Source organism: Schistocerca americana, chromosome 6 (genome assembly GCF_021461395.2).
Source record: "Schistocerca americana isolate TAMUIC-IGC-003095 chromosome 6, iqSchAmer2.1, whole genome shotgun sequence".
NCBI classification, from domain to species: Eukaryota; Metazoa; Arthropoda; class Insecta; order Orthoptera; family Acrididae; genus Schistocerca; species Schistocerca americana.
The window spans coordinates 340084159-340107797 of NC_060124.1; the positions used below are offsets into that span (position 1 = coordinate 340084159).

General features: G+C 44.8%; 1 protein-coding gene across 2 annotated transcripts in view; it reads left to right on the top strand.

Moving 5' to 3' along the window:
* Window positions 1-23639, top strand: part of LOC124619456 (putative inorganic phosphate cotransporter) — a 358088-nt gene that overhangs the window by 277206 nt on the left and 57243 nt on the right. For both annotated transcript variants that reach the window (XM_047145852.1, XM_047145853.1), the window contains exons 2-3: window positions 7818-8029; window positions 13387-13629. In XM_047145852.1, the coding sequence (XP_047001808.1) occupies window positions 7818-8029; window positions 13387-13629 (455 nt within the window). The remainder of the gene's footprint in view (window positions 1-7817; window positions 8030-13386; window positions 13630-23639) is intronic.

A 23639-nucleotide genomic window follows, 5' to 3' on the forward strand; every position in this document is an offset into this window, starting at 1 on the left:
CTTCGAAGTCGTACTTTTAGTTTTCTCACGCACCAACACAGTTACGTTACACACAGCCATGTTACACGCTACAATTCGGAACCATCTAGCGGCGTGTGGTTGCAATTTGCATCAGTAAAGCGGAAAAGTCGACCGAGTGGCATGCATGACATGGAATACCTCAACTGATACTGAGAACAGAATAAAAAAGTTTGATCCATTACCTTTCTGCATGCCCTCGTAGAAATATACAATACAAATGTTTGACGAATGAGTCGCTCAGGACCATACATCACGTAAGATTTTGTCCAATTATATAGTAATCAGCTTTAAGAACGTTTTCCGTACGATTCATCAAATTAAAAACTTTTCCATGTGTATAAAAAAATTTTAAACACTAAAATTGTTTATATTATAGCAGCAAACAAATAACGACCACAAAGCGAGACCTCAGCAAGAAAGCTTGTAACGACCACCCGAGGGTGGACTTTAAAAATATTCTAAACTGGTAATGATTGGATTTAAATTAGCTATTTATACCATACTTGGTGGCTGGTTTTCGTATTCAAGTGACAATCCTACTAGCTGAAAAGGACATACGTCGCTTGTTTTCTTCCTTTGTTTTCTGAACTGGAAAAACTGCAGTGAATCACATCGTATGTGTAGTATTTAACTTATTCAAAGCTACATTTGGAATTTTGCTTTCGGGTTAGAAGACATATAGGTTTTGTGGATGTACAACAAGGAAAACAATGTTGTCTGTGCAAGAAACACGGTTCTTTCAAGTTCACTCCATAACACTGTAAGGTTTGCCCACGTGCTTTATTGATAATCACACTGTACAGTGGTATTTCTGCAAATTGGAGACTATCAAAGCCAAATTGTTAGTTGAAATGAGCGGAATTCATGGTATGAATACTGATTAGCCTTTAAGTTTTTAGGTTATTACCACTTCTGTTATCTTGTTTACAAGTTCTTTTACGAAGGCGTAGGGGGAAAATTGAGCGAATACAAGAATTCTGTTGGGAAGTTTAGTATTTTGTCTTGGTTCATCATTGCATCAATGTATTTTTACTTCCTCTGGAACTCTATTCTGTATTCGCTGATTTGTTTGTTGAACGACTTTCTTTTTTGTTGGTAAAATTATGCGCCTTCACGATCATGCTGTTTTTCCGTAGTTTCCCTCCACAAGCCGATATACTCTTTTATTCCTCTGTCTTTATAATGTACACAACTCACCGGTTAAGATGATTTTGCCGAAGTGCGGATCAATGCTATAACTGCCGTTCTCAAGTTTCATTGTACGTATAGCGTTCGTTAACATTCGAGAATATTCACAAGAGATCGAGAACGTTAAAGAACAACCTCGAATTTTTTTCCCTTGAAAGCGCACTGATGCGAAAGAGACAGAACGTCCTGTTCACTGCTAGGAAGTGACAGTGACCACTTCGACTACGTGTCCACAACCATAATCCATTCAACATTACCTATATATATGGGTGATGTTGAATGGAATATATATATATATATATATATATATATATATATATATATATATATATATATAATGACCGTCAAACGAAAAAAACAACAAAGAACGATACATGTCTAGCTTGAAGGGGGAAACCAGATGGCGCTATGGTTTGATCGCTAGATGGTGCTGCCATAGGTCAAACGGATATCAACTGCGTTTTTTTTAAATAGGAACCCCCATTTTTATTACATATTCGTGTAGTACGTAAAGAAAGATGAATGTTTTAGCTGGACCACTTTTTTCGTTTTGTGACACATGACGATCTAATAGTCACAAACATATGGCTCACAATTTTAGACGAACAGTTGGTAACAGCTGGGTTTCTTAAATTAAAATACAGAACGCAGGTTGGTTTGAACATTTTATTTCGGTTGTTCCGATGTGATACATATACCTTTGTGAACTTATAATTTCTGAGAAGGCATGCTGTAGCAGCGTGATTACCTGTAAATACCACATTAATGCAATAAATGCTCAAAATGATGTCCGTCAACCTCAATGCACTTGGCAATACGTGTAACGACATTCATCTCAACAGCGAGTAGTTCGCCTTCCGTAATGTTCGCACATGCATTGACAATGCGCTGACGCATGTTGTCAGGCGTTGTCGGTGGATGGCGATAGCAAATATTCCTCAACTTTCCCCACAGAAATAAATCCCGGGGACGTCAGATCCGGTGAACGTGCGGGCCATGGTATGGTGCTTCGACGACCAATCCACCTGTCATGAAATATACTATTCAATACCGCTTCAACCGCACACGAGCTATGTGCCGGACATCCATCATGTTGGAAGTACATCGCCATTCTGTCATGCAGTGAATCATCTTGTAGTAATATCGGTAGAACATTACGTAGGAAATCAGCATACATTGCACAATTTAGACTGACATCGATAAAATGGGGGCCAATTATCCTTCCTCCCATAATGCCCCACCATACATTCCACTTGTCGCAACCATAGTGGATTTTACGTTGCACAATAGTTCATATTGTGCCGGTTTTCGTTATCGCTGTTGGTGAATGACGCTTCGTCGCTAAATAGAACGCGTGCAAAAAAATCTGTCATCGTCCTGTAATTTCTCTTGTGCCCAGTGGCAGAACTGTACACGACGTTCAAAGTCGTCGCCATGCAATTCTTGGTGCATAGAAATATGGTCCGGGTGCAATCGATGTTGATGTAGCATTCTTAACACCGACGTTTTTGAGATTCCCGATTCTGGCGCAATTTGTCTGCTACTGATGTGCGGATTAGCCGCGACAGCAGCAAAAACACCTAATTGGGCATCATCATTTGTTGCAGGTCGTGGATGACGTTTCACATGTGGCTGAACACTTCCTGTTTCCTTAAATAACGTAACTATTTGGCAAACGGTCCGGACACTTGGATGATGTTGTCCAGGATACGGAGCAGCATACATAGCACTTACCCGTTGGACATTTTGATCACAACAGCCATACATCAACACGATATCGACCTTTTCCGCAATTAGTAAACGGTCCATTTTAACCAGGGGAATGTATCACGAAGCAAATACCGGCCGCACAAGCGGAATGTTACGTGATTCCACGTACTTATACGTTTGTGACTATTACAGCGCCATCTGTCACAAATCGAAAAATTTGGTCCAACTAAAACATTCATATTTCGTTACGTACTACACGAATATGTAATAAAAATGGGGGTTCCTGTTTTAAAAAACGCAGCTGATATCCCTTTGACCTATGGCAGCGCCATTTAGCGGGCCAACCATAGCGCCATCTGGTTTCCCCCTTCAAGCTAGACAAGTTTCGTTCTTTGTAGTTTTTCCGTTTGACGCTTATTTCGTGAGATATTTGGCCCGGTCACGATCAATGGACCACCCTGTATATCCAATGATACGCATGTGTCAGTTCCTAAATAACTGTGTATAAGTTTGACTTGTAGCTATGCATCATGAGGTAATGTACGTTGATAACGACCGTGATATGCACGAATACGTGTGGCAAACAATTTCTTGACGAGATGATGACGATGTTCTGGAAACGGGTCATTTTTGAAACTGCACTGCCGGAAAAAAATTAGTACATGCGGAATGTCGACGTCTATTTGGATCTGATGATGGTGTATGTCACCTGGGGGATAGTAGATTGTTCCAACATCGTCAGCCAACAGATAGCATCATGGCATAGCTAGCAGAGCGCAGTCTGTGTCTACCCATTAATAGGGAATGCCCACAGCCAGAAGGCTCAGTGTGGTGCAAACCGCGTGAAGCAACCAGGAAACTATGCCACGGGGACGCACCCGTGCATCCTACAGCCAAATGAACCAGTCTGAAAGGGGTCACATTGCGGCCTTCCGAGTGGCCGGATGGTCCTTTGGGAGAATTCTCACACAAGGTGGAGGTGCTGCGTCAGTTGTGCAACGATGCTGGTGTCAGTCGTCACGTGGACATTCTCACACTCGTAGATGAGGTTCTGGACGTTCAACGGCACAGGCGTCTGCTGGGATCGTAGTACTTTAAGGTAGCAGTGGCAGATCGTACAGCTACCACAGTTCGGACAAAGAGAGCTTGTGAGCCCACACGTGTCGACATGAAATGTTGTTAGCAGTGGGACTACCAGCACGCACACCTCTAACCCGCCTTCCATTCACAGCACAGCATCGATGTGCACGGTTCGACTGTGCTGTCGGAGGATCATTGGAAGATGGAATGGCGACCTGGGGTCCTCAGCGTTGAAAGCAGATTTTGTTTTCACGCAAGTGGTGGTCGTTTGAACGTACGACTCAGACCTGGCGAGTGCTTTCTCTTAGACTGCATTCGTCCAAGACCCAACGGCCTTATGGTCTGGGGTACGATAAGCTACAGCTCCGGTTTACTTTCGGTGTTTCTGGAGAGGACGCTAAGGAGTGCTCGATACAAGCAGATTGTTGTTAGACCCATTCTTTTGCCACTCTCGAAACATGAAGGTGACGTGCTGTTCCAGCAGGACAACGCTCGCCCACACTGCCCGTAAAACTCAACATGATCTGCGAGACGTGCAGCATCTTCCCTGGGCAGCACGATCTCCGGACTTGTCTCCATTCAAAATGGTTCAAATGCCTCTAAGCGCTGTGGGACTTAACATCCGGGGTTAGCAGTCCCCTAGACTTAGAAACTACTTAAACCTAACTAACCTAAGGACATGACACACATCCATGCCCGAGGTAGGTTTCGAACCTGCTACCGTAGCAGCAACGCCGTTTCGGACTGAAGCGCCTAGAACCGCTCGGCCACAGCGGCCGGCTGTCTCCAATCGAACATGCTAGGATACGATAGGAATGATTCGTGCGACTCGTCAATGAAAAACTCTTACAGAACCACGTGAACAGCACGACTAGGCGTCACACAACGTCTCCCAAGACAGTATTCAATATCTGTACGATCGACTGTATGCCAGAATCAGCGCCTGCCTTGGCGCCTGTGGATGCTACACCACGTACTAATATGGGTGATTCAGCATGTATCGATACCTGGTAACTCAGAAGTGCAAGCGTCATTGATCTATAAATGTAGTCATTTTATGTAGTCCACATGCACCGTTACAACAATAAATAATGAGTGAACTGAGAACTTATAAAATACTATGATCTTTTCCCGCAGTGTAGTAGAGTGGAATAAAGCATTTTAAAGTATGGCCAAGCGCAATAATGTCTTTCCCCAAATTTATTGAGGGGTGCCCTTCTAGCAGAAAATAATGCTAGAAATCCTTCAGATTAGGCGAATTTGGTGGCTGCCGCCTCAATGTGAGTTCGCTATGACGCTCGTGAACCTACAGGAACACGATATTGTCTTTGCGACATGGAAAATTATTCTGTGAGAAGATGCCATCGCCGCTGGGGAACACATCAAGCATTAACAGATGGTCCGTAGTATTGACGTGGTTCGCAACTGGCATACTGGCCTTTGATTACTATAATACGTTCCATGGAAGCCCAGATGAATGACCCCATAGCTCAATATAGCCCCCCACTGACCTCTACGTCAATGGCACGGCGCGTGAAAGGCGACAAGTCTCCACTGATCCACTGTCCAATCTGCGCCCACTGCAATAGTAATTAACGATGTCGTTGGGTCAACGTAGGAACAAGCAAGGTTTGTATGGCGTGCAACCTCTTATTTAACAATGTGCACTGAACCAAAGGCTTCAGAACACTTTGGCCTTCACCAGCATTACAGATCAGATAGCCCGCTATGCCACTTAAACCGTGTTTAATTTTCAAAGAATATTCTTAAGAATTTATTTTATTTACTAGCGATTCATCAAGAACATTAACACATTTAATCACACTATGTAAGCATGGAAGTAGTTGCCAGGGAGTAACTGATGAAATCACAACCAAGTTCCCTTTAACAAATGGGAATTTTATTCGCTTTAATAGTGCCTAAAACATTTTTTAAAAGAAACAGATTTTAAATTATAATCAGAAAGCACCCTCTAAATATCAAAGTTACAATTTATTCAGAGGCAGAAAGAAACAAGCTTTGACTGTATGAGCTTTCAGGCAGAGAACATTGCCGCTCCCTTTTGACACGGCCGTAGTTACGACCGCTCAGAACAACCTCTGAAAGACTACACTGGTGCAACTCTGCAACACACCAGATAACTTTAAACTAAGAGTTTTAACAATTTACACAAGCACACAAACTATGCACCCCCCGTAGGAGGGATAGAAATGCTACAAACACTAACAATTAAAATATTAACCTTGCCACCGAAGGTGCAACTTGATTTTAACTTGTAAGAAAAGTCTTACGGTGAAAGGGTGGCAACTTTATATACTAAAATGATCATTTAAATAAAAGTCCATGAAATGAAATCTTATATAAAATTCTACAGGGTTCGCCAAGCAATAGTTAAGATGCTCTACAGTACACAGATACCGCCTCTCGAGATGATAGGCAATAATATCAAAGTTTCCAAAGATCAAAACATATTTCAGGTATTAGGTCGTTGCACTCCAAGCAATAAATTCGCTAACACACCAAATCCGACAAACATGACAGAGGCAGCTGCTAACGTACGGTAGATTGATAGGGAGATTACCTAACAACCCGAACCGCAGGTTGCTCTAACCCGCCCCTACTTCACAAGGGAAAAACTGACCACCCAATTTATAAACAACCACCTTCCCGCGGGTGGGCAAACGGAGAAGAATGGTGGGACGACCCCAAAGCAAAAACGGCTGGTGACCTCACCAAGAAAACAAGTAGAATTTAACAAGAGTAAATCAAACAAGATATCACCAATCACTTAACTTCCAATAAACTGCGATTTCTCGAGAAGATCTGGCGTAGCAAACCCAAATCGTTCTCCCGAACCGTCCGCTGCCAGCCGCTTCAACGGACGCAGGAAGGCGCGCCGATCTCCCGGCTCACGGCGTCGCAGCTCGCACCGGCCAGACCGATGTGGTGGGTTGACTCCTGTTGCTCTCGTGTCGACCGCGAAGCCACTACCCCTCGCTATACCCCGCGGCCCACTGGACTCACGTGGCGACCTCACATGCGCCGATGCTCAAGACGGACAAGTCATCTTGTGTCTCAGTGTGCGACCGACCGACCGATCGATCCAACCGCCAATGACCGTTGCCTGAGCATACTCGAGCAGACTGGTGGCCTAACGCGCAGACTCAGATGCAGGAACTCAGCCCCGACCGGGCGACCACTCGCTGAGTTCTCTTACTGGCGGAGTTGAAAGACTCTTATTTTGCCGGCTTTAAAGGTTGATTCGAACGACAGACATACTAGCACTCTGAACGACAGACAGACACTAACGGCCTAACAAATGCGGACGAGAGACAGACTAGCAAGCTGGGTACAGCAGACTGACCCAGACAGACCGACTGGAGAGCTCATAGCGCCCCTCAAATGCACGTGAACAGGCTACCTTTCCCCTTTTCCACCAGAGGGAGACACCACAGCTGCGATTGCCACAGCGACGCCACCGCCAGAAACGGAGGGCGACTGCTTCACACTACGCGCTGCGGCGTGCTCTTCAAAACAACAATTTTTACCGGGGTTCACCACTGTACAGAGCGAGCAAGTCTCCGAGCTCTGCGTTCTGTGATGAGGCATGGACGCCCAACACCTTGTCGCCTACTCGTGGTTTCACGGTCCATCAACCACTTTCCATAGATGTTCACGTCAGTAGCGTGCGAACAGCCAAGCAGCTTTGTTTCCAGGCACTGGGCCACGAGTGTCCCTGTGACAACGTCATGTGTGTCGGTAGATTTCCCCGATTTGAGTCTACCCCACTTACAAACGTTCGGCGCGTTCTGTTGCAGGCTGCATCCAGCAGCGCTACGTGCTCTCGGTGATGGGATTCCTGGCGATCGCCAACGCGTACACGATGCGCACCAGTCTGTCGGTGGCCATCACGGAGATGGCGTGCAGCGACCCCTCAGCAGGCTCCAGCACTGGAAACTCCTCCTCCAACGACAGCCAGCCAGATGTCGGCCTGCAGTGCCCCGCTGACGACGAATTCGAGGCCAGCTCGGTATTTCGCATGTTTTTCTTTATCCTTTATGTACATTCTTACCGACGGGCTTCACCAACAAGACAATTCAAGAGATGAAGATAGCAACCGAGTTGAAACTGAAGGGGAACCTGGCAGTATGTTCACACACAACGAAAATATTAGAAGAGAATACATAAGGTCGTCTATATTACCACCAAGCAAGATGGTTTTGTGAAAGGTTGTGGCGCCACCAGCGCTGTCCATCCAACTCGCTTTCTTATTGAGAAATACTGTAATAGGCCTAAGCATTCCCGCTTTGAATTTAAATCTTATATTAGGCCGCATCATGTTGAATTTCTTTTATACACCTTTTTGCTGAGATTTTCTTCAGGATCATCTGGTGTTCACAGTTATCTCGACACTGTCAAAGATCATACTCACGTACATTTATAAAAGGGAGTGTCCACATACTTCTGGTGAAGAAGTGCTGTTGTTGGGTACAATTAGAGTTATAAAACAACCACAGGCTATCGTTGAAGCGTAGACTAGAGTAAACTACTGGCCATTACAATTGCTACACCAAGAAGAAATGCAGATGATAAACGGGTATTCATTGGATAAATATACTATACTAGAACTGACATGTGATCACATTTTCACGCAATTTGGGTGCATAGATCCTGAGAAATCAGTACCCGGAACAACCACCTCTGGCCGTAATAACGGCCTCGATACGCCTGGCATTGAGTCAAACAGATCTTGGAAGACGTCTACAGGTACAGCTGCCCATGCAGCTTTAACACGATTCCACAGTTCATCAAGAGTAGTGACTGGCGTATTGTGACGAGCCAGTTGCTCGGCCATCATTGACCAGACGTTTTCAGTTGGTGAGAGATCTGGAGAATGTCACCAAACACGGATGCGACCATCATGATGCAGTAAACAGAACCTGAATTCATCCGAAAAAATGACGTTTTGCCATTCGTGCACCCAGATTCGTCGTTGAGTATACCATCGCAGGCGCTCCAGTCTGTGATGCAGCGTCAAGGGTAACCGCAGCCATGGTCTCCGATCTGATAGTCCATGCTTCTGCAAACGTCGTCGAACTGTTCGTGCAGATGGTTGTTGTCTTGAAAACGTCCCCATCTGTTGACTCGGGGATTGAGACGTGGCTGCACGATCCGTTACAGCCGTGCGGATAAGATGCCTGTCATCTCGACTGCTAGTGATACGAGGCCGTTGGGATCCAGCACGGCGTTCCGTATTACCCTCCTGAACCCACCGATTCCATATTCTGCCAACAGTCATTGGATCTCGACCAACGCGAGCAGCAATGTCGCGATACGATAAACCGCAATCGCGATAGGCTACATACAACCCGATCTTTATCAAAGTCGGAAACGTGATGGTACGCATTTCTCCTCCTTACACGCGGCATCACAACAACGTTTCACCAGGCAACGCCGTTCAACTGCAGTTTGTGTATGAGAAATCGGTTGGAAACTTTCCTCATGTCAGCACGTTGTGGGTGTCGCCACCGGCACCAACCTTGTGTGAATGCTGTGAAAAGCTAATCATTTGCATATCACAGCATCTTCTTCCTGTCGGTTAAATGTCGCGTCATTAGCACGTCTTTTTCGTGGTGTAGCAATTTTAATGGCCAGTAGTGTATTTTTAGAATTTGTAAGTCTCTTTCTCTTGAATGAATCACCCAGTTTTTCTGAAATTGTAATCATTTGTTTATCTGTACACGTATAGTTCATCTACCGACTCGTTTTTTTGTCTTAGAATGTTCTATGAAAAATCAGTTACATCTATTATGTCAGCCAAACGAATGGTAAAAGATGGTCTTACGGTATGTAACAATCTAGAGAATCAGATAGTAGAAGTAGACCTACCCATTGATGATGGGAGTGAGGTGATGAAGTGTGTTTGGGGCTAGAAAGGATTAATTGCATAATAAGGGGAAATGAATTCGAATAATTCTCAAATTTTGTCACAAATGGTTCGTTTGTGTACCCAAGTTTATGGAATCATTTTTGCTTCCATTATTGTCAACCGTCACCTACCTCAGTTTGTGCTATTGACAGTCAAGCACTCTGTGTACAGGGTGTTCCACAAATGCTGTACCAGGCTTCTAGAGGCTGTACAGGGGAATTAGAACATAAAACTTCCTGACAGATTAAAACTGTGTGCCGGACTGAGACTCGAACTCGGGACCTTTTGTCTTTCGCCGGCAAGTGCTCTACCAACTGAGCTACCCAAGTACGACTTACGACCCGTCCTCAGAGCTTCAATTCTTCCAGTACCTCGTCTCCTACCTTCCAAACTTCACAGAAGCTCTTCCGCGAACCTTGCAGAACTAGGACTCCTGGAAGAAAGGATATTGCGGAGACATGGCTTAGCCACAGCCTGAGGGATGTTTCATATCAGCGCACACTCCGCTGCAGAGTGAAAATCTCATTCAGGACACATCCCCCAGGCTGTGTATAAGCCATGTCTCCGGAATATCCTTTCTTCCAGGAGTGCTATTTCTGCAAAGTTCGCAGGAGAGCTTCTGTGACGTTTGGAAGGTTGGAGACGAGGTACTGGCAGAAATGAAGCTGTGAGGACGGGTCGTGAGTCGTGCTTGGGTAGCTCAGTTGGTAGAGCACTTGCCCGCGAAAGGCAAAAGGTCCCGAGATCGAGTTTCGGTCCGGCACACAGTTTTAATCCGCCAGGAAGTTTCATATCAGCGCACACTCCGCTGCAGAGTGAAAATTCTCATTCTAGAACATAAAGGTTTGACGAGTAGCTTATGCCCGGAAATGTGCCGTTTGGATGTAAAATAAGTTTGAAGATCCGATACGTCTAGATACGACTCTGACAGGTGACACATACGTAAGCATACTTCCTGATCACCTGCAACCATTCTTGTCCATTGTGCATTCCGACGGACTTCGGCAGTTCCAGCAGGACAATGCGACACTCCACACATCGAAGTTTAAACACACCCGCTGGTCACCAGACTCCCCAGACATGAACATTATTGAACATATGTGGGATACTTTGCAACGTACTGTTCAGAAGTGATGTCCACATCTCCACCCTCTCGTACTCTTACGGATTTATGGACCCAGCACTACTTCGGACTAGAGATGGGCAAACTAGTTCATTCTTGGGAACTAGTTCACTGCTGATCGTTCTTTTTCGGGAACCGTTCGTTTTTACTCGTTCACCGTGCGTTTGTGCTTGGTATATGGTTCTTATGAAAAACTAAAACCTGGTAGTATAGGTGACTGAAGGATGGAGGGCACCAAGAGGGGGCACTTGCCTCCCTCACTGGAGTATAGAGTTTTTATTCATCACAGAATTCTTACATACTTTTAGAAGTAATTTCCGTGATTCTGCAGAACCTCTCGTTTAGCCAACTGTAGCGTTGTGTGGCTGATCGCAGGGAAATAATATAGGGTGGCGCACGGAAAACCGGCCCCGAGTACAGACTGCTCGCCAATTACGGACGATGTGTTGCCCGTTACGAGCAGATACAACAAACAGGCAAACATGTAATAATTAGGGAGTGAAGAAATAACAAGCTAATGCAAGCAACAACTGCTAAACAATCGATGACGATGTGTAGAGAGCTGGAGAAGAGAACATGAAAATCTCACGCGACGCGCATGGGTTATAGCTCATGTAGTTGGTTGGTTGGTTGGTTTGGGGAAGGAGACCAGACAGCGTGGTCATCGGTCTCATCGGATTAGGGAAGGAAGTCAGCCATGCCCTTTCAGAGGAACCATCCCGGCATTTGCCTGGAGTGATTTAGGGAAATCACGGAAAACCTAAATCAGGATGGCCGGACGCGGGATTGAACCGTCGTCCTCCCGAATGCGAGGCTCACGTAGCCTTGTAAACCTGTTGGTCGCCCATTCCCAACTTAATAGACCACAAGTGTCCTGTATAAAATTCTTCGTTTCGACTTCTACTACATAGCTATGCTACGTTGTGAACAATAATCGTTTACACCCTATATGTACTTCACGTTGTCTCTGAGTTCGTAGGCGAAGTAGAGACTTTATGCAAGCATAAAATAAAATGTGGTTTTCTCATCATACTTGCGGCACACGCTTAGTAAAGATTAGGTTTTTATGTTGCATTATTAAAGTTAATGCAGCAATAATAATAATAATAATTAAGTTCGCAGTAATAAAGTTTTTGGTTTGGAAGCTCCTTCTGAACAAATGTTTTTGAGATAATAAGTAAATACGATTTTATGTCAATCTATGTCTTTTCAAATGGAGAGACATCGCTTTTCCTACTGAGCCAAAATGACCTACAACCCACTGCTTTTTTTCTTTTTTTTTTTCAAAGAAACCTAACTAGCGGATAATGCAAATTGGAAACAACCAAACTTAATAATAATTAGAGCCTTCCTAAATGTAATGTTTTGTATATGAAAGATACACGAAAATCGTTTTATAAGAATTTTCTTACACTAAAAGTTAAGCAAATTATTGAAAGTTAGTTGCTAAACCAAGTCGATGACCCAAAAAATATATGAATAAGAAAAAAAAAAAAAACCTTGCCTTGTTATAAGTATGTCTTCTGCTGTTCATCGATATAATGAAGTGAGCTGATATGCCATTTTTTTACCTGAAAAGACGTATCTATTAGATACAACGTAATTTTTATGTAATTTAACTATAAAATACTTTTTGATTCCCCGTCGTGGACGCTGAATAGCCAGAACGAAGTGCAAGAACAGTTTGGAACACACGTAAAATGGGCGAGCGCAGTGAACGAAACGAACAACTGGATACCGAACTAACTAGGAGCAGTCGGCAGTGGTACTGATACATGTGGTCATGCGAAGAACGACGAGTGGGCCGAGGGAGACCGAGACTGAGACGAGCACGCGACCGAAGTGAACTACGAACCGATCGTTCCTTGGAATTCGTTCCTCGGTCCTTTCGTTTATCTCGGTGAACCGTTCCTTTGCACCCGTTCGTTCCCGAACTACCCATCTCTACTTCAGACATTAGTCGAGTCCATGACACGTCGTGTTGCGACACTTTTGCGTGCTCGCGGGGGTTCTGAACGGTATTAGGCAGGTGTACCAGTTTCTTTGGCTCTTCAGCGTATTATTGTTAAAGGGTTGTACAGTTTGATGAGTGAAAGTGTGATCGCAGTGAGGTAGCAGGGGCCGAGCGGTTCTAGGCGCTACAGTCTGGAACCGCGCGACCGCTAAGGTCGCAGGTTCGAATCCTGCCTCGGGCATGGATGTATGTGTTGTCCTTAGGTTAGTTAGGTTTAAGTAGTTCTAAGTTCTAGGGGACTGATGACCTCAGAAGTTTAGTCCCATAGTGCTCAGAGCCATTTAGTGAGGTAGCAAGCGCCTGTATGATGTGTGCTTGCAGTGCGGGCTGGCCGAGTTCGACTGGGACGAGGAGACGCAGGGCCTGATCCTGAGCTCGTTCTTCTGGGGCTACATCGTGACGCACCTGCCCGGCGGCATGCTGGCCGAGCGCTTCGGCGGCAAGTACTCGCTGGGCCTGGGCATCCTCTGCACGGCCATCTTCACGCTGCTGTCGCCCGTGGCCGCGCGCTACGGCGGCTCCGGCTGGTTCATCGCCATCCGTGTCCTCATGGGTCTCGGAGAGGTAAGGCTGCGCGCTCCGCTTCACTCACCGTCCAACTGCAGCTGTCTCAGCCTGCCCGCCAAAGACCCTCGCACTTGCTGGCCGCCATGCTGGTGTTAGTGAAGAAACCAAGTGTCACTAAAACGGAAAACAAAATGTGTATCTTACAATGAAATGAACACCCTTAGCTGCTTACAGGCGTTGACATACGTCAACGGGGACAGATGAAAATCTGTGCCCCGACCGGTCATTCTAACGAGCTGCTTGGTCACCGATTGTATCTGTTCTTTCGGACATGTCCGAAAGAACAGATAGCATCCTAGAAAATAAAAAAAATGTGTATCACCAAACGGTTAACCCGATTCATGTTGTATGGACCCAGTTTCAAGTTGTCTATCTAAGGGCTTCGAGGCGCAACAAATATTTCATTTTCGGTATTTAATACAGGTAAAATTTAAACTTCTGTCATAATCTACTCATTGATAGGTTAATCCTATCTTAAAAGCTTAACGCAGCGGACAATTATTGAGTTAAGTGTCCCAGGTGGAATGGTGAATACTGAGGGATATGACAGGAACGCTCATTTGAAGAAAAAAAAAGTCATATACACGGTGGTCCATCGATAGTGACCGGGCAAAATATCTCACGAAATAAGCATCAAACGAAAAAACTACAAAGAACGAAACTCGTCTAGCTTGAAGGGGGAAACCAGATAGCGCTATGGTTGGCCCGCTAGTAGAGAGCCTGTATAGGGAGAGAGTGGCCAAGCGGCCATTTTTCTGCCAAACAGCGGGCGGGACTTTTGAATGGCCAGTAGTGGAGTAGTGGAGTACAAACTCACCGAATCAAAAGCACAATATGGCGAAATCATTCGTTGAATGCCTTCGTTTATAAGAACAATGTGTTATAATAATTTTCACGCAGTCAATTTACAGGTTTGTTTTCAAATTTAACTACGTATATTGCAAGTTGTTATATGTAGTAAAAAGCAAAACCGACTTACTTCGCATTGATAAGAGTACTTGGTTGGTTTCCACAAGGTTACTGTTTGATTTATGTCAGCCCTGTTGACTGCGACTGCCCACTGCTTTCGTCTTTCTTCATTGCGTGGAAATGCTGACGCGCGAAATCCACTTTCGCCTCTATTAGAACAACCAAATGCAGCACAACCTGGCATCGTTTACGAACGTCTGCAGAACGAATTACAGATGTCAAAAACAATAGTGTACAATTACTAACGTGTTTACTTCAAACATGTAAGCCTACCGACTTCATCACAAAACGCTTCATTATTTGAACTCGTATTTAAGATCGCAAACGATAATTACGTACTAAAAACGATATACAACTAAATCGAACATGCATGCACAACGCATAACAAGTATCTCAAGAATTCAAATACCTTTTAATCGTTTCCAAAAGTCTTCTGAACTTCAATTCAACTCAAAAGCACGGCGAACATAGGAAGTGCGAGAGACATTTGGCGCCATTTTTCTGCCAAAGCTAATCAACCAAACACGGGCAACTTCACCTACGGCCACTCTCTCCCTATACAGGCTCTCTACCCGCTAGATGGCGCTGCCGTAAGTCAAACGGATATCAACTGCGTTTTTTAAAATAAAACCCCCATCTTTATTACATACTCGTGTAGTACGTAAAGAAATATGAATGTTTTAGTTGGATCACTTTTTTCGCTTTGTGATAGATGGCGCTGTAATAGTCACAAACATATGGCTCACAATTTTAGACGAACAGTTGGTAACAGGTAGGTTTTTTAAATTAAAATACAGAACGTAGGTACTTTTGAACATTTTATTTAGGTTGTTCCAATGTGATACATGTACCTTTCTGAACTTGTCATTTCTGAGAACGCATGCTGTAGCAGCGTGATTACCTGTAAATACCACATTAATGCAATACATGCTCAAAATGATGTCCGTCAACCGCAATGCATTTGGCAATACGTGTAACGACATTCCTCTAAACAGCGAGTAGTTCGCCTTCTGTAATGTTCGCACATGCACTGACAATGCGCTGACGCATGTTGTCAGGCGTTGTCGGTGGATCGCGATAGCAAATATCCTTCAACTTTCCCCACAGGAAGAAATCCGGAGACGTCAGATCCGGTGAACGTGCGGGCCATGGTATGGTGTTTCGACGACCAATCCACCTGTCATGAAATATGCTATTCAATACCGCTCCAACCGCACACGAGCTATGTGCCGGACATCCATCATGTTGGAAGTACATCGCCATTCTGTCATGCAGTGAATCATCTTGTAGTAACATCGGTAGAACGTTACATAGGAAATCAGCCTACATTGCACCATCTAGATTGCCATCGATAAAATGGGGGCCAATTATCCTTCCTCCCATAATGCCGCACCATACATTAACCCGCCAAGGTCAGTGATGTTCCACTTGTCGCAGCCACCGTGGATTTTCCGTTGCCCAATAGTGTTTATTATGGCGGTTTACGTTACCGCTGCTGGTGAATGACGCTTCGTCGGTAAATAGAACGCGTGCAAAAAATCGGTCATCGTCCCGTAATTTCTCTTGTGCCCATTGGCAGAACTGTACACGACGTTCAAAGTCGTCGCCATGCAATTCCTGGTGCATAGAAATATGGTACGGGTGCAGTCGATGTAGATGTAGCATTCTCAACACCGACGTTTTTGAGAATCCCGCTTCTCGCGCAGTTTGTCTGCTACTGATGTGCAGATTAGCCGCGACAGCAGCTAAAACACCTACTTGGGCATCATCATCTGTTGCAGGTCGTGGTTGACCTTTCACATATGGCTTAACACGTCCTGTTTCCTTAAATAACGTAACTATTTGGCGAACGGTCCGGACACTTGGATGATTTCGTCCAGGGTGCCGAGAAGCATACATAGCACACGCCCGTTGGGCACTTTGATCACAACAGCCGTACATCAACACGATATCGACCTTTTCCGCAATTGGTAAAGGGTCCATTTTAACACGGATAATGTATCACGGAGCAAATTCAGTCCGCACTGGCGGAATGTTACGTGATACCACGTACTTAAACGTTTGTGACTATTACAGCGCCATCTGTCACAAAGCGAAAAATGTAGTCCAACTAAAACATTCATATTTCTTTACGTACTACACGAATATGTAATAAAAATGGGGGTTCTTATTTTTAAAAAACGCAGTTGCCATCCGTTTGACCCATGGCAGCGCCATCTAGCGGGCCAACCACAGCGCCATCTGATTTCCCCCTTCAAGCTAGACAAGTTTCGTTCTACGTAGTTTTTTCTTTGGATGCTTATTTCGTGAGATATTTGGCTCGGTCACGATCAGTTTCTGAATGGTTTACGAGACAGAACACACACGTTATCAATACGCGAGCTGAATTGCTTGATCGCATCATGGGCGTTGATGCCCTTATTAGAGAGTGTGCAGTCAACCAGACAAGCAACATAACATGAGAGTGTACAACCGCACTGAAGCTGACATTGGGATATTCGAACATTTACTATGAACTGTAGGGTGACGTGTACGATAACGCTTAAAGGAGAGTTAAAATTACATATTTTTCAACTGATGCTCTGTAAAACGCACGTTGTAATGTTATGATCATTCCTGTCATATCCTCCCATATCGATCATTCCTCCTGGTCACACCGCAGCGCAAATAGCCTAGACTGTATTCGTTCAATAATTGAGAACGAGGGCACTTACCGATCTGCAACAAACTTCACACATAATTTCTACCGCCGGCCGAAGTGGCCGTGCGGTTAAAGGCGCTGCAGTCTGGAACCGCAAGACCGCAACGGTCGCAGGTTCGAATCCTGCCTCGGGCATGGATGTTTGTGATGTCCTTAGGTTAGTTAGGTTTAACTAGTTCTAAGTTCTAGGGGACTAATGACCTCAGCAGTTGAGTCCCATAGTGCTCAGAGCCATTTGAACCATAATTTCTACCCTTTTCGAAAGTTTCTTTGCCAACACCCCCACCAAAATGATGAAAGAAGAAAATTTTCTTGCTTGCCTCATTTGCGCTGCTCATGCCGTGAAACTGCAACATCAGACATGACGTTTCAATTTATTACTTCTTTACTACTAACTCTATTCGCAACACTTTTTGTATGCAGTATCCACATATACCATGAACGTAGTTGCAAAATTATATCATTGTATGACACATAGTTCAGAAGGCATACGTCATGCACATCGAGATACGGGAGAAACCAGCTTTTGCTTAAAATGGAGTGTAAATTACCCATACTATACCCATCCAGTCTTGCAACAAACTTTGAACATTATATCAGATCTTCTGTAAGCTCTGAAAACAATCCTCTTTATACGAAGTTTGACCCAGGGAAGAACAGTAAAACGGTCTGAATACAGTTAATGAAATATAAAACAGTAAGCAAATTTTCGTAGTACAACAAAACATGTAAAGGTCCTTTTAACGAAAATTGGAGATAAATCGCAAACTAAATCTTCAATTGTCACAAAAAAACCTATCAGTGCAAATGCGTCTCTCCATGTAGCACAGACACGTGTCATGTGGATGTAATTGCAATGTCGTAATGCCACACTGCAAGAAAATAACTCACTGAAACGCAACGTCTCCACGTTTTCATTGATTTAGCAGGTTTGTTGAAGTTCTCTGCTAGTCCTGCTTACATCGTTTGTATAAAAATTACATACAAAAGAAGAAAATGTTATATCTGTTGAAATCAGTTTATTTCAAATTGTGACAGCATCCGCTACTACGGTACAAACGAAGGATGAATACTCGAAATGGGGCCGTTTTAGCCTCCTGAGGAGAACGGTGATCTTTATACCCGATTAGATTATGAAACTCTATGCCTTGGCCACAAATCACTTTGCAGCCATCATCAGTGAAATGTAGGTGCGTAGTCAGTAAGATGAGTGACTACGTGTGCCAATGGGCATGAAAATTCGTAGGAATGAAGAATAACAGCAATAGGACAAAAATTGTGAGAGATTTTAAATTAACTTCAGTTGTTGTTCACAAAACATACACGAAATTTTATGAACAGCATATACAAATGTCCTCTCATTGACCACATAGCTGTACAATACCACCCATTTACAAAAATTAATACAGCTCCATACGCTTTACAGTCCCCTAAATATTATGTAGAGAGTTGCAAAAGTAACGTGAAAAATGTCCTGTGACGTCGTATTGCTGACTGAGAAATGAAAACTGGTCCTCGCAGATTCAGACGAAGACGCGATCTGAACAGTAACCTTAACATAACTGAAAAAGCACGTCACACAGCAGCACCTGAAAAATCATGGAATGTGGAATTATGCCAAGGCAACGCAAGCCAGCGACGATCTCACCAATAATCCTAGACGCTGCAGCTTAACAATGCCCATCAAGAATAATTGAGAAGACAGAATTATGATCTTTCCAAATCTTCAGCGGGCACTGCGATGCCAATAGCGCTCGGCGCAGATCAAGCATACAGGATCAGTAGTGCTTTGTCCGTACCCTCGTTGTCCTACCGAACTCTAATCACTGAGCCCAGCAATCTGCCTTCTAAGTAATGCCTCAAGACATACTTCTTTCTACTCAAAAGAAGACTTCTTTAGGAGACAAACATATGCGCTATAAAGCCTTTGAGTCATGCCAGTGATTCGCAACTCACGCATTTACACTAATGCTCATTAAAATTGCTACACCACGAAGAAATGCAGATGATAACCAAGTATTCATTAGACAAATATATTATACTACATCTGACATGTGATAACATTTTCACGCAATTTGGGTGCATGGATCCTGAGAAATCAGTTCCCAGAACAACCACCTCTGGGCGTAATAACGGCCTTGATACGCCTGGGCACTGAGTCAAACAGAGCTTGGATGGCGTGTACACGTACAGCTGCCCATGCAGCTACAACGCGATACCACAGTTTATCAAGAGTAGTGACTGGCGTATTGTGACTAGCCAATTGCTCGGCCACCATTGACCAGACGTTTTCAGTTGGTCAGAGATCTGGAGAATTGCTGGCCAGGGCAGCAATCGAACATTTTCTGTATCCAGAAAGGCCCGTACAGGACCTGTAACATGCGGTTGTGCATTATCCTGCTGAAATGTAGTTCGCAGGGATCGAATGGAGGGTATAGCCACGGGTCGTAACACATCTGAAATGTAACGTCCACTGTTCACAGTGCCGTCAGTGCGAACAAGAGGCGACCGAGACGTGTAACCAGTGGCACCCCATACCATCGCGCCGGGTGATACGCCAGTATGGCGATGACGAATACACGCTTCCAACGTGCGTTCACCGCGATGTCGCCAAACACGGATGCGACCATCATGATGCTGTAAACAGAACTTGGATTTATCCGAAAAAAATGAAGTTTAGCCATTCCTGCACCCAGGTTCGTCGTTGAGTACACCGTCGCAGGAGCTCCTGTCTGTGATGCAGCGTCAAGGGTAACCGCAGCCATGGTCTCCGAGCTGATAGTCCATGCTGCTGCAAACGTCGTCGAACTGTTCGTGCAGATGGTTGTTGTCTTGCAAACGTACCCATCTGTTGACTCAGGGATCGAGACGTGGCTGCACATCCCGTTACAGCCATGTAGATAAAATGCCAGTCATCTCGACTGCTAGTGATACGAGGCCGTTGGGATCCAGCACGGCGTTCCGTGTTACCCTCATGATCCCAGCGATTCCATATTCTGCTAACAGTCATTGGATCTCGACCATCGCGAGCAGCAATGTCGCGATACGACAAACCGCAATCGCGATAGGCTACAATCCCACCTTTGTCAAAGTCGGATGGTACACATTTCTCCTCCTTACACGAGGTATCACAACAACGTTTCACCAGGCAACGCCGGTCAACTGCTTTCGCGTATGAGAAATCAGTTGGAAACTTTCCTCATGTCAGCACGTTGTAGGTGTCGCTACCGGCACCAACCTTGTGTGAATGCTCTGAAAAGCTAATCATTTGCATATCACAGCATCTTCTTCCTGTCAGTTAAATTTCGCGTCAGTAGCACGTTATTTTCGTGGTGAAGCAATTTTAATTGTCAGTAGCGTATTTACAGGGTGAATCACCTGAAATTTGCACAGCAGATGTTTCGGAAATGGAAAGTGGTATTGATCTGTGGTTTTCAGTGAATGGTTTGATAGCCAGGGGCTCGTATTGTTAGCTAGTCTACAGAATATAATAATACTTAGAAAGTGTATATTTTGTGGAAGCATACACTTATCTTAAACAGAACAATGTCTGTTGATATTAAAAAACTAAATGTAGGGTAAATTAGAATGTCAGCGGTGTTTGTTGCACGAGTCTAGGGCGAGTCATTTACGAGATATCGTATTTTGAAAATCTTCCACTTCATCACTTGTTTGTGCCATTTAACCTACGTAGTTGCTACGTATGATGTTGTTATGTTTGCTTACAGTGTGCTTGTGTGTTCCTCAAGAGCAGCGTAACTTAGTCAGTTAGTGTGTGGTAGTCGAAGCATAATGTCGTGAGCGGACGATGGGATTTACCAATGCAGAAATGGTGTATGGAGAGTTTAGGAGTATACAGTTCTCGTACGGTGTACATAGCAAGATACATCTACATCTACATCTACATCCATACTCCGCAAGTATGTGGCGGAGAGTAGCATGAGTACCTCTATCGGTTCTCCCCTCTATTCCAGTCTCGTATTGTTAGTGGAAAGAAGGTTTGTCGGTATGCCTCTGTGTGGGCTCTAATCTCTCTGATTTTATCCTCATGGTCTCTTCAAAAGATATACGTAGGAGGGAGCAATATACTGCTTGACTCCTCGGTGAAGGTATGTTCTCGAAACTTCAACAAAATCCCGTACCGAGCTACTGAGCGTCTCTCCTGCAGAGTCTTCCACTTGAGTTTATCTATCATCTCCGTAACGCTTTTGCGATTACTTAATGGCTCTGAGCACTATGGGACTTGACTTCTGAGGTCATCAGTCGCCTAGAACTTACAACTACTTAAAACTAACTAACCTAAGGACATCACACACACACATGCCCGAGGCAGGATTCGAACCTGCGACCGTAGCGGTCGCGTGGTTCCGGACTGTAGCGCCTAGAGCCGCTCGGCCACACCGGCCGGCTTTCGCGATTACTAAATGATCCTGTAACGAAGCGCGCTGCTCTTCTATCAACCCTATCTGGTACCGATCCCACACTGGTGAGCAGTATTCAAGCAGTGGGCGAACAAGCGCACTGTAACCTACTTCCTTTGTTTTCGGATTGCATTTCCTTAGGATTCTTCCAATGAATCGCAGTCTGGCATCTGATTTGCCGACGATCAACTTTATATGATCATTCCGTTTTAAATCACTCCTAATGCGTACTCCCAGATAATTTATGGAATTAACTGCTTCCAGTTGCTGACCTGCTATATTGTAGCTAAATGATAAGGGATCTTTCTTTCTGTGTATTCGCAGCACATTACACTTGCCTACATTGAGATTCAATTGCCATTCCCTGCACCATGCGTCAATTCGCTGCAGATCCTCCTGCATTTCAGTACAATTCTCCATTGTTACAACCTCTCGATACACCACAGCATCATCCGCAAAAAGCCTCAGTGAACTTCCGATGTCATCCACAAGGTCATTTATGTATATTGTGAGTAGCAACGGTCTTACGACACTCCCCTGCGGCACACCTGAAATCACTCTTACTTCCAATAGACGTCAGCCATCTCGGCAGTTGTTTGTTAATCTCGTCAACCAATTACGTGAATGTGGTAGCGTAACACATAGGCAACGTAACAGAAGTATTGGACTGGATTGATTCGGTGGAAGAGATCAAACAGCGAGGTCATCGGTCTCGTCTGATTAGGGAAGGAAGTGGGCCGTGCCCTTTGAAAGGAACCATCCCGGCAATTGCCTGAAGTGATTTAAGGAAATCAAAGAAAACCTAAATCAGGATGGCCGGACGAGGGATTGAACCGTCGTCCTCCCGAACGCGAGTCCAGTGTGACGCAACAGAAGTGACGACAGAAGAAGGGGAAATAAATTTTCTTGCTGCTGTTGAAGTTGATCCGCACGTTAGCTGTCGCGCAATTGCTCGAGGAAGTGCCAAGAGTCAGGCGAGCGTCCTACGCAGCCCTTGTCGACATAGGTTCCATCCTGACCACATTAATATACGTATCTTGTTTAGTGATGAAGCCACATTTACCAATCATGGCCTAGTAAACCGCCGAAATATGTACCATTGGCCTCTTAACTATCCCCGTTGGCTTCGTCAGGTGGAATATCAGCGTCTATGTAGTGTAAGTGTGTGAACCATCAGCTCGAAGGCCTGTGTTTCATAGACGGAACACTGAATGCACACGAATATCGCAGCCTCCTAACAGACCATCTTCCACGCATGCTACAAGACATTTCTGGGAGGATGTCTATTATAATTATCCGGGCTGTTATGCCGTGGTCGGTTGATGAACTCTGTGTCAGTTCCCAACGTTTCGTCCCCGTCTGCGGGAGACATCTTCAGGAGGGTCTGTAGCTCGATGGAAGGTCCAACACACCCACTGGCTCGCTACTGACTGCCGCTGAGTTCCGTGTCCGCGCGCTCCCGCACCGTGGCGTGACGTCACGTGTTTCGAAAACGTCAGTGCAATTGGGCGCTTTCCGCTACCGTCGATCGCCGTTGCCATCACCCAGTAGTGGACGGGTGGTACACATCTTCTTTAACACCGGCATCCATATACCGTTTAATTTCACACCCTCCTTCTTTCGATTGAAATTATTAGGGTATTTAGCGATTTCGATTGCTTCCCTGTAGAGCCTTACGTAATATCCGCTTGTGGCCGCTAGTACTTGCGTCTCCTCAAAACGAATATGATGGTTCCCTGGCTGAAAAGCATGCTCCGCAACAGCCGATCATTCCGTTTCTCCTCTTCTACAATTGCCCTTGTGCTCTTCCAAACGTTTTGAAACAGCTCTTTTAGTGGTACCCACATAAACATCTCCACAGCTGCATGGGATCCTATACACTCCAGCTTTTCCCAATGGTTTGCGAGCGTCCTTGG